Genomic DNA, 12,812 nt, shown 5'->3' with positions numbered 1-12,812 from the left:
TGGATAAAGCAGACAATGTAACATTATACTGGTAGCAAATACACTTAATTTTAAAATTTGATTTATGTTCTGTTATATGATCATAAAACAAAATGGACCTTGTCAGAGGAGAAAAATAGTAAGATAAACCAGGTCTTTGGATAAACATGGGGGAAAATACTCCAGCATAAAGGGGAAAACTGAATGAAATAAGAGCAATGATTCTTAAAAATTCCTATCCATGAGCTAGAAGTATAAAAGGAAAAAGGGATAAGAGACTTTCAAAACCAAAATTCTGGTAACATAATTCTAATTATCCCAAAGAGGAAAAAAAAGGGGATGAAGCAATGTGATGTATGTGCCTACACAAGGAGCTCTCTGATGAGTCCAGATTTTAAAAGGATTGAAGAAGGGACAAAGAATAACAGAAAAATACAAAAGAAAAGCATGTTGCTTTCTGAGGAAAGCTGAGGCCTAGAATGAGCTAAGCCTTGTGAAAAATCTGAAGACCAAACTGGCAACAGTTTTTGAAAGTTCTATCCAAGGTAAGAAGAAGGATGAGGATAGGACAGAGACACTGCTTGAGACACATCAGAAAATATTAATGGATAACAGAGGTTGAACTATTCAACTCCTATTTTGTTTCTGTTTTCTCTAACGGAAAATGATCATCAGACTGAAAAGGGTAGACCCAGAATGGCTGAGTGGGAATTGAGACCCAAGCTACTGGAGGAGATAGTAAGAGAACATTTAAGAATTCTAAATGGGTTAAAATGTACACTTCTGGATGAAGTCCTGAAAGAACTTGCAGAGCTGACTGTTAAGACAGCTGCCTTTTACTACACTTTAAGGTTTACAATGAGTTTTCCATACATTAGATCATTTGATTGTCACAAGAAACCTGAGATAGGAATTACAGGTTTTATTGTCTCCCTTTTACAGATGAGGAAATTGGGGTGCAGAAAAGTTAGGGGACTTATCCATGGTTATACAGTTAATAAATGAAAGGAGTTGGAATTGAACACAGGGCTCTCCTGATGCCAAGTCCAGCAGCCTCCCTGCACCACCAGTGCCTTAACACCCTAGTTCTTAACTGGAGGCAATATAAAAAAGATGTCAAGAAGCTAGAATGAGGGTCAAATCTAGCCAAATGAAATTCAATCACATTAATAACAATACCTCACATTTATATAGCACTGAGAGGTTTACAGAGCAGTATCCTGCAAAGTACACAATGCAAGCACTGTTAAAATTTTACAGAGAACAAAAGGAACCTTAGAGAGATTTAAGTGATTTGCCAATGATCACACAACTTTCCTGAATCTAAGTCTGAAAACTAAATATATTAAATAAATTAAATAAAAAGACAAAAAAAACCAGAGTCATTTGTACATAAAAGACACAGGGTTTTTAGTCAACAAGAGAGTCAGTATTAGCCAACAGTATAACAAGGCTGCCAAAAAAGCTGATGTGACTGTAGGATCTATTAATAGAATGCAGCCTGGTCCAGCTACATCTGGAGTGCTGTGCTCATTCTCTGAACATATTTAGCAGGGAGACTGATACATCACATGAGAAATCGTCTAAGGAACTGATGATACTAAACCTAGAGAAGTGTTTTGGGTTTGTTTTCTTTCTGGACTGGACCTGCATCTTCATCAGGGCAGGGAGTTCCTGGGGAGACATTTCCTCTCTCAATGAAGATCAGCAACTGCTCTGAAATTTATGGTCTTAGAGGGGTGATTCGTACACTGAGAGGTTCGATAAGTTGCCTACGGTCACTTGCCAGTATATGTCTGAGGCTGGACTTGATTCGTGGTCTTCTTGACTCTGAGCCTAGCTCTCTATCCACTGAGGATGCTGAGAAATTTTGCAGAGACAATTATTTAAATAGCTGTCCTGAAGATGGAGTATTAGATTTAGGGGAAGCGTTGTGGTTAAATGGAAAGAATGCTGGACCAGGAATCGGGGGCTGGAGTTCCAAGTCACAGTCCTACTAACTAGCTCCTCATCTGTAAAGTGAGCAGACTGTACTAGATCAGCGTATCAAAAGCAAAGAGAACTATCTCCCTAAGATGTGTATTGACTTAGAAAACTACAAATTAACATTATCTAATTTGTAATACATTCCTATTTATTTTCTCTCGGTTTTTTCCTGCCTGCCCTCAAGAGAAATAACCAATGGGTAGACATTAGAGAGAATCAAGATTTCTAGTCACTGTAAAGAATGTTTAAATAATTAAAGCTCTAACCAAATGGAAAGGGCTCTCTTATGAGGTGGTTAGTTCATCATCACTACAAATATATCCACAAAAGCTCAATAACTGCCAATCAGGTATACTGAAGAGAAGCATCATAGGCCAGGCAAGTGGTTGGACTTCACGACTGTTAGGCTCCTTTCTAGCTCAGGGTGATAAATGTGTATAGATATATACCTATTAGAAATAACTTGGCTATAGCCTTTAAACTGGTTAGTATTCATTAAAGCTAGTTAAAATACAAAGGCAGCCCTCAAATTATTAATAGACTATTTCAAAAGTTCATTTTTAAGTAACCTAGAAAATATTATGCTATAGAAATGATGCTATAAATGAAAAGACTATGTAACTCAGGACATAGCTCAACTACTATGACTATGGGCTTTACCCTAAATTCCTCTCGAATTCCTAGGAATTGCCATCTGAGATGCTTCAGTGAGACAATAGAAATGTAGCGGCAAAGAGTAAGGGAAGGTCACAAATATTCATATGTACAGATTGTTATAAATGAAATATGCTTTTTTTTTTTGGAAGGGGTGAAGGCAAGGCAATTGGGGCTAAGTGACTTGCCCAAGCACAGCTAGTAAGTGTCAAGTGTCTGAAGCCAAATTTGAATTCAGGTCCCCCTGATTCCAGGACTGATGCTCTATTCACTGCACCACCTAGCTGCCCCAAATGAAGTATGCTTAATGAAGGGATTAGCTGAACTTATATAGACAAGGATGTATTTTCAGCTCTAATCAAAGCAAAAGCTCATATTTAAATTCTAAAGGTATAGCAAAGCATGGAAATCTGTACTTTTACAAGTATATGAAATGTAAAGTACTGATTAAAAACTCTACAGACTTAGAAATGTGGCAAAAGGGTATGACACAATTTATCAAAAATTTTTAATATACTTGAGGAAAAAAAGTCTAACATATAAAAATCTATAGATGAATATTATGTAATATAATTATGATATAATATCTTACTGTGAATTGCTAAAAGTGATAATGAAGTTTATAAAATACAAAAAGAATTTAATGGCAGGAAAGATCCATGGGGATTGCTAGAGTTTGGGAGAGCTTTCTGGACAAAGTGGAATCCATAAAGGATGGGAAGTATATGGAGAAATGCAGAGAAGGGCAATGCTTCAAATGGAGAAAGATAATGAACAAAGAAAGAGAAATTGAATTAGAAATCACGAGTTGAGGGAGTAACTAAGAAATTGGCTCAACTACAGCAGAGAGTTCTATGGAGACCGAAGGTTTCCCTAAGTTTGGGTAGGCTGAGTGGGAGCTAGGCTACAGAAAGCCTTGAAAATTGGATGCATTTAGACTTGAAATTGAGAGGAATAAGGAACCAGCACAGGTCTTTAGATATAACTGACATACAGAAAGCAGTAATCCAGGGAGATTTTCCCCTTGCCTCTTTCTTTGGTAGTTGGTCTGCCCAGAATCCATGTGGGATGGCCGAAAGCAGGAAGATTTTCTTGCCTTGTCTTTCCTCTTTTGCTCTCTGTCTTGGCTCACTTAGAATTCATCTAAGTGGCTTGACTGCTCACAAGACTTAGATAAGAGGAGTCACCAACTTTATTCCTTCCTTTTAGAGGAGGACTACCAAGCCTTACCATGCCCCTTGTTTTTGTGACTGGCAGACTCCTGCCACTGTCATCTGTCCTACTGATGTAACTTAAGGAGTTCTGGGTCTTGCCAGCCACCCTCAATGCTGAACTCTGGGACATTTTAATCATTTTTTTTGTATGTTGTGTCCCCCAGTTTGAGTGTGAGAGCCTTGAGAGCAAGGACTGACATGCTTTTTCTATTTGTATCCCTAGTACCTAACACAGTGCTTCAAACATATTAATTGCTAAATATATGCTTTTTCATGTAATATGATTGAGATAGGAGAGAAACTGATGGAAGATTAATAGTGCTCCATGACAAAATCAGTACTCTGTAGACAAAGTGTAAGCAACTTACATCTATAATCCTTTGGTTCTGGTTGTGGGTGGTTATCAGTGGTTGGTTCAATTCCAGCATCCAATAGATTTTTCTCTAAGGCTGATCTTGCAAGACTTGGTAAAAACCTGGGGAAGAAAAGAAAAATAAATTTAAACAGAACATTCTTTAAAATTTAATAATCTCTAAGACCTACTTACACAAACTGATGCAAAGTGAAGTGAGCAGAACCAGGAGAACATCGTAACAGCAATATTGTACAATGATAAACTGTGAATGACTTAGCTATTCTCAGTAATACAATGTTCCAAGGCAATTCCAAAGGACTAATGATGAAAAATGCCATCCACATGCAGAGAAAGAACCGATAGAATTTGAATGCAGATCGAAGCATACTATTTTTCACTTCCTTTGTTTTTTCATGGGGTTTTTTTTGGTCTGTTTCTTCTTTTACAACACGACCAATATGGAAATATGTTTTTACATGATTATACATATATAATCTATATCAAATTGATTACTATCTTAGGAAGGAGGGAGATGAGAGAGAGAGGGAGAAAATTTAGAACCCAAAGTTTTTAAAAAATGAATGCTAACAATTGTCTACACGTAATCAGGAAAAAAAAATACTTTTTTTAAAAAAAGGTCATTAGATTTGGCATTTAAAAAATCTTTAGTAACACTAGAGAGAACAGTTTTGTTTGAATGATGAGAATGGAAGCCAGATGTAGACTCAAGAAGAGAATAAGAAGGCAGTGTGATTGTGTGTGTGATCATGTGTATTGTGTGTGTGTATGTGTATCCTGTCATATGTGCATACAGTAGAATGTAAACTTCATGAGGCCAGGGACTGTTTGATTTTTCTCTCTCCCCAATTCCTAGCACACAATGCCTAAAACAGAGTGAACATTAAATTAATGTTTGTTATCACTGTTGTATTGCCAAGGATATTTACTACAAAAAATTTGTTGTAGGGATCTTTTAAATAAGTGCATCCTTGAGTATTTTATATATAAATAAGCTATGGAAGTTGGAAAGGCTTGTACTGATAAATCTTAGGGATATAGGACTGGCTTTCTCTACTGATTCAAAATCATTCAGTATCTTGCATACAGTGGGTATTTCATAAACGACTGCTAAATGAAAAGAGAAAGCACCTCTGAAATGCATATAATAAGAAATATACTTCATTTTTAACAGAAATTTATATTTTGATCTACTTTGAAAGTGGAACTTTTTTCAGTTTCTACTTTGTTTAAGCTGTTAGCTCTACTAAGTTCCTAATCTTGTCCATTACTCAACAACATATACAGTGGCATGGGACTGGGATAGGAAGAATTTCAGCTCAAGTCTGAAGTGAAATCAGATTGGATTTTAGACAGAATCTGATTATATGGAAAGCCATAAGAGGCTGATATGCACAATATTTTTTAATATTTTCCACAGAATCAAATTCTGTAGAGATTTTTCTTATTGGCTAAAAGTGGAAAGTATTTTTCTTCAGTCATCATGTATACTCCTTCCAGTTTTCCTTGCTGCTTCCAATCACTGTGCTTTCTGCAGGGAAAGTGAATAGCAGAAATTGAGATATGGTGATGCTGAAGTTTAGTTAATTTCAACAGATGGCGCATAAACAAAGGTAGCTGTTTTATTATTCATTTCTGTTTGCAAAGGGATATGAAGTGATCACAATTCAAGTTTTACTGTGATCACCTGAGAAAGAATTAAAAAAAAATTAGCTTATTTTGGAGTCTGTGAAATATGTGTAAGTGCAAAATACATGTGTTGATACATGAGTTATTTTCATTTTTTTTTACATATTCTGAAAATATTTTGGTTTCAAGGGATGTCCAACAAGTTTCCTCCTCCAATCCACTGGATTTATGACCAAAAAGAAAATAATGAATCCAGTTAATTTTCATCAATGCAGCTTTGAATCTCCATCACCAGTAGACTTTATCATGATTAAAGATCTCAGGGTGATTTAGTCCATTCACCATTCCCAGGCATTGCTAAATATTTCTAATGCTTACTATGTAAAAATTAAATATTTTACCTTATTATTAACATGACTACTCTTCCCCTATTCCCCAGTAGGTAAGCAGTGATCCTCAGTGATGGTCATTTTTCTCTCAAGTGTGAACATAATAAGATATCTTAGTTTTTTCTTGAACTTAATTTTTAAAAATATTCATCACAGGATCATAGATTTAAAGATGGAAGGCACTTTAGAGATCATTGCATCCAATCCCTTCACTCGAAAGATGACAAAACTGGAGCTAAGAGGGGTTAAGTGATTTGTCCAGGGTCACACAATACTAAGGACATGAAGTGGGATTTCCGAATTCCAAGTCCAGTGTTGAGTGTTGTATTTATTATATCATGTTGTTTTCATCACTTGTACTGAATTCCTTCTGACTATGTGATACAGGAAAGAGCACTGTCTCTGGAATCAGACAGCATCAGTTCAAATTCCATCTCTGACACTTACTATCTATGTGATGCTAGTACAAGTCTATTTAAACTAGCTGGGCCTCAGTTTCTTCAACTTACACAATGAGGGAGGTGAATTAGATGGCCTCTGAGGTCCATTCCAGTTCTACCTCTATGATCCTATGATTTATGTAATTATTTTAAAGAGGTGGATCACAAGGTCACAAATTTAGAGCAAAAAGGTATCTCAGAGGTCATCTCATCTAACTTCCTCATCTTACATGTGAAGAAACTGACTCCCAAAGAGATTAAGTGACTTATCCAGGATGACTCAGCTATTCCCTGGCAGAGGTGGGATTTTAACTTAGGTCTCCTCAACTTCAAACCCAGCATCCTATCCACTATACCAGATATAAATGAAATGAATACAATCTGAAAACTGAGGTATAACCAGCACTCAAAGGGAACCATTTTCAGGGCTGAAGACTTCATTTCAATTGACACAAAATTAATATTTTCTTTTGGATGCCACAGAATGTATGTTAGTCATAGGTGAATATCAGCTATATGAAATGAAGTGCCTATAAAGAGTAAATATGGGGTTTGTGGTAGAATCAATGATGTCTCTATTTTTTTCATGTTTGTTTTAAGGAATGCTATCTGATTTATCTAAAATTATGTTGAATGACTGATAATACTGTTATCTCAAAAGAACATTCAAAAATTTAAAAATTAAATGTCACGGTCCTTATTTATATGAAAAGTTATGAAACACATAAAGAGCCTGGGAATCAGTGCACAAAGGCATGATATATAGTAAGGAGAGTGAACTTCAATTACCTAGACCTAGGTCAGAGATCTAGAGTTGGAAGGGTCTCAAGAAACTATCTGGTCACCCTTGCAGATTTGACTGTCAAAAAACAGTGCAGTTAAGTTCTTGGTGTGTATTTAACTATGCCTTAAATAATCTGTATTTAGCTATTTTGTGTTTATTTGTCTTTTTTATATCTATGTTTATACTGTATATACTTCTCTATATCCCTTTAGAATAGTAGCTCCTAGAGAGAATAATTGTTTCATTCACTGTGTTTGGACCTGGCACAAATCAGATGCTTAATAAATGTTTGTTGGGGGGGTGGAGCCAAGATGGCGGCTGGTAAGCACGGACTAGAGTGAGCTCCGTACCCGAGTCCCTCCAAAAACCTATAAAAATGGCTCTGAACCAATTCTAGAATGGCAGAACCCACAGAACAGCAGAGGGAAGCAGGGCTCCAGCCCAGGACAGCCTGGATGGTCTCTGGGTGAGGTCTATTCCACAGGGAGCTGGGAGCTGGGAACGGAGTGGAGCAGAGCCCAGCCTGAGCGGCGTGGACGATCCAGACCAGAAGCCGGGCGGAGGGGGCCCTAGCGTCCTAAATATGTGAGCTGCGGCAGTTACCAGACCCCTCGACCCACAAACACCAAAGACTGCGGAGAAGGTTAGTGGGAAAAGCTGCAGGAGTAGAAGGAGTTCGCGGTTCCGCTTCCAGCCCCTGGGGCAGCGGAGGTGGGGCAGCGACAGCTGTTGTTACTTCCGGCTCCAGGCCCACCTCGTGGGAAGAATTAAGCGGCAGATCAGAGCAGGAGTGCAACAGCCTGCTGAAGATCTAAGCCCAGTCTGGACTGGGGGTCCTTGGGGAAGGAGGAGTGCGGCTCTGACAGAGCTGGCACCTCCCCCCCAAAACGTAGAACATAGAACTCGTAAGTCTACAAGCAGTCATACCCCAGTGAAAAACTCAAGGGTCAAGTTAGTTGGTTGGGAATATGGCCAGGCAGCGAAAACGTGCCCAGATTCAGTCTCAGACTTTGGATTCTTTCTTTGGTGACAAAGAAGACCAAAACATACAGCCTAAAGAAGACAACAAAGTCATAGAGCCTACAACCAAAGCCTCCAAGAAAAACATGAACTGGCCCCAGGCCATAGAAGAACTCAAAAAGGATTTGGAAAAGCAAGTTAGAGAAGTAGAGGAAAAATTGGGAAGAGAAATGAGAAGGATGCGAGAAAACCATGAAAAACAAGTCAATGATTTGCTAAAGGAGACCCAAAAAAATACTGAAAAATACACTGAAGAAAACAACACCTTAAAAAACAGACTAACTCAAATGGCAAAAGAGCTCCAAAAAGCCAATGAGGAGAAGAATGCCTTGAAAGGCAGAATTAGCCAAATGGAAAAGGAGGTCCAAAAGACCACTGAAGAAAATACTACTTTAAAAATTAGATTGGAGCAAGTGGAAGCTAGTGACTTTATGAGAAATCAGGATATTATAAAACAGAACCAAAGGAATGAAAAAATGGAAGACAATGTGAAATATCTCCTTGGAAAAACCACTGACCTGGAAAATAGATCCAGGAGAGATAATTTAAAAATTATTGGACTACCTGAAAGCCATGATCAAAAAAAGAGCCTAGATACCATCTTTCAGGAAATTATCAAGGAGAACTACCCTGATATTCTAGAGCCACAGGGCAAAATAGAAATTGAAAGAATCCATCGATCGCCTCCTCAAATAGATCCCCAAAAGAAATCTCCTAGGAATATTGTTGCCAAATTCCAGAGCTCCCAGATCAAGGAGAAAATACTGCAAGCAGCCAGAAAGAAACAATTTGAGTATTGTGGAAACCCAATCAGAATAACCCAAGATCTGGCAGCTTCTACACTAAGAGATCGAAGGGCTTGGAATGCGATATTCCGGAGGTCAATGGAGCTAGGATTAAAACCTAGAATCACCTACCCAGCAAAACTGAGTATCATGTTCCAAGGCAAAATATGGATTTTCAATAAAATAGAGGACTTTCAAGCTTTCTCAGTGAAAAGACCAGAACTGAATAGAAAATTTGACTTTCAAACACAAGAATCAAGAGAAGCATGAAAAGGTAATCAAGAAATGGAAATTGCAAGGGACTTACTAAAGTTGAACTGTTTTGTTTACATTCCTACATGGAAAGATGATGAGTATGATTCATGAGACCTCAGTATTAGGGTAGTTGAAGGGAATATGCATATATATATATATGTATATATATATATATGTTTATGTATATATATATAAGTGAATGTGTATGTATGTATATATCTATGTGTATATGTATGTGTATATATGTTTATATGTATGTATGTATGTATGTATATATATATATATATATATATATATATATGTGTAAAAGAGAGAGAGCAGACACAGGGTGAGTTGAAGATGAAGGGAAGATATCTAAAAGAAATAAAATGAAATTAAGGGATGAGAGAGTAACATACTGAGAGAGGGAGATAGGGAGAGATAGAATGGGGTGGATTATCTCGCATAAAGGTGGCAAGAGGAAGCAGTTCTATGGGAGGAGGGGAGAGGACAGGTGTGGGGGGAATGAGTGAACCTTGCTGTCATCAGATTTGGCCTGAGGGGGAATACCATACATACTCAGTTGGGTATCTTACCCCACAGGAAAGAAGAGGGAGGAAGATAAAAAAAAATAAATAAAAGGCGGGGGGATGATGGAGGGGAGGGCAGATGGGGGTGGAGGTAATCAAAACAAACACTTTGGAAAGGGGACAGGGTCAAGGGAGAAAATTCAATAAAGCGGGATGGGTTGGGAAGGAGCAAAATGTAGTTAGCCTTTCACAACATGAGTATTGTGGAAGGGTTATACATAATAATACATGTGTGGCCTAGGTTGAATTGCTCAACTTCTTAGGGAGGGTGGGTGGGAAGGGAAGAGGAAAGAGAATTTGGAACTCAAAGTTTTAAAATCAGATGTTCAAAAACAAAAAAAGTTTTTATATTCAACTAAAAAATAAGATACACAGGCAATGGGGTGTAGAAATTTATCTTGCCCTACAAGAAAGGAAGGGAAAAGGGGATGAGAGGGGAGGGGGTTGATAGAGGGGAGGGCTGACTGGGGAACAGGGCAACCAGAATATAAGCCATCTTGGAGTGGGGGGGAGGGTAGAAATGGGGAGAAAATTTGTAATTCAAAATGTTGTGAAAATCAATGCTGAAAACCAAATATGTTAAATAAATAAATTGCATTTAAAAAAAAAAAGAAATTAAGAGGAAGAGATTGAAGAAAAAAAAAATAAATGTTTGTTAGTCAGTTGATTGAATTATCTGTGTAATGGACTTTGTAAGCAAATGATTGTTTCTTTTTCTTAGCCTTTAAATAAGGGAAAAAGCAGCAACAAATAGTAAGACAGAGGTTTGGTTGAAAATGTACACCCAGTGTAGCACTGTTTCACGTGTGAAAGTCCATAAAAAGTTAGCAAGCTCACTGGAAATTCTGAAGATTAATCTCTCAAAACTATCTGCGAGTCTGGAAAATGAGCAGTGCAACAGTGGAAAGAACATTGGTTTTGGGGGGAGGTGTCAGAAGGCTTTGGTGTAAGACAATTCCAAAAGACCCACAATGTAAGATGCTATCCACCTCAAGGGAGATAATTGATGAATGCTAAATGCAGACTGAAGCATACTTTTAAAAAAAAAAACTTTCCTTATTTTTATTGTTTTATTTTGTCTGTTTCCTTTTGCAACATGGCTGATACAGAAATGTGTTCTGCATGACCTCACACATATAATCAAAATCAAACTACTTGCCTTTTCAAGGAGGGGGAACAGAAAAGAGGGAAGGGGAGAATATGGAACTCAAAATTTCCAAAAATGATTGTTAAATTTTTTTTACATATAATTGGTAAATATTTAGCGGCAGAAATCAAAGTAATTTAAAAAAAAAGAAGGCCTTGGTGTGAATCTTAGGTCTGATATTTAGACTTGTATTCTTTGAACTTCCCTGATCATTATTTGTCCAACTAGGAGGTTAGACCTTTGTCTAGATCACTTAGGTGCTTTCCAGCTCTAAACCCCGAGTTCCTATAACTTTTAGTCAGCATTCTGACACTCACTCAAATTTATACCAGTATGTCAGCATCAAATCACAGATGACTTCCTTTTGACAAGAATACAAAATATGGATACCTGGACAGGCAGGCTTTATTTACAGCCCTGTGAAGACTTTCATCAGGATACTTTGATAATCGACGAGTAATCCGTAACAGCTGCCGGGTAGACAGAGATGCTGCAAGTGACTGTGCCTATTAAAAAGCACAGGGAATTTGTTAGTGTCTTCTTTCAATATGCTGCAGATTCCTCCACAATTTGTGAGAAAATATTTCACAACTTTCAAAAGGAAAGGCAAAAACTAATGATAAAAATTTTAAACAAACTAGAAATTTAAAACTCCCATAAATATCTAAATATATCAACATAAAATATATTTCTCAGTTTAATTCAAGTAAAAGTCCTAAGCCCTGTTTCCACCCTGCTATTTTTGTTAGGCCAGAGAGAATATTATAAAATAATAAAGAATTTAATGATAGTTTCACAAGAAAGTCTGTTACTTAAAGCCTGATAAATGATCCATAAACGAAAATGGTCACTCCACCCCACTGTGCACCAGTCCCAAAGAGGTTTGTCTGTGAAAGGGAACAATTATCCAAAACATATAGCTTTCAGAAATTCTAAGTTCAGAAACAGCAGAAGGGAAGAGGATTCAAGCTGTTTCAAGTTGGAATATGCTGGTTCCTTTCCACAGAAATAAAAGTGCTTCCTATATAGCCTAAATTTTTTTCTGGAGGAGGAAGGCAGGGCAATTGGAGTTAATGACTTGCCCAAGGTCACACAGCTAGTAAGTGTGTTGCATGTCTGAGGCCGGATTTGAACTTAGGTCCTCCTAACTCAAGGGCCGGTGTTCTAATCACTATAATCTAAAATTTTACATGGCACTTGATTAGCCCGACTGAAATATCTCTGATGGGATTAATTTGAGTTAACCAGCATACTACAGTAAAAACATAAATAATGCCAGGAAGGTTGGTGTGATGTCATATATTGGTGTACACTTGTGAGAAGTCTCTTGCAACAAAGTAAAAGAATTAAGTAAAACTACTAATACAGTGACCTCAACTGGAAGTTCATGCAAACATTTCACATCTGTAGCACCTCCCTCTTTATTTTAAAATTAATAGAAATCTATTTTCTCTCTCCTATCCTCCCCCAACACTGAAAAATGAGATAATAAAAAAGAAAGTAAATTTCTTGTGGTAAGTGTGCATACATACACACACACATCTGTACCTATCTATAGATATATCTCATTTCAGATATTCCTGAACCT

At 37.3% G+C, this 12,812-nt stretch overlaps 1 protein-coding gene across 1 annotated transcript in view; it reads right to left on the bottom strand.

Moving 5' to 3' along the window:
• Positions 1 to 12,812, bottom strand: part of VWA8 (von Willebrand factor A domain containing 8) — a 391,960-nt gene that overhangs the window by 233,647 nt on the left and 145,501 nt on the right. Inside the window, exons 17-18 of the mRNA XM_036757477.1 lie at positions 11,615 to 11,730; positions 4,202 to 4,308 (exon numbers count right to left, since the gene is read on the bottom strand). Of these exons, the coding sequence (XP_036613372.1) occupies positions 4,202 to 4,308; positions 11,615 to 11,730 (223 nt within the window). The remainder of the gene's footprint in view (positions 1 to 4,201; positions 4,309 to 11,614; positions 11,731 to 12,812) is intronic.

Source organism: Trichosurus vulpecula, chromosome 4 (assembly GCF_011100635.1).
Source record: "Trichosurus vulpecula isolate mTriVul1 chromosome 4, mTriVul1.pri, whole genome shotgun sequence".
In the NCBI taxonomy this organism is placed as follows: Eukaryota; Metazoa; Chordata; class Mammalia; order Diprotodontia; family Phalangeridae; genus Trichosurus; species Trichosurus vulpecula.
The sequence above is the reverse complement of the archived record's forward strand: the minus strand, read 5'-3'. Positions and strand labels throughout refer to the sequence as shown.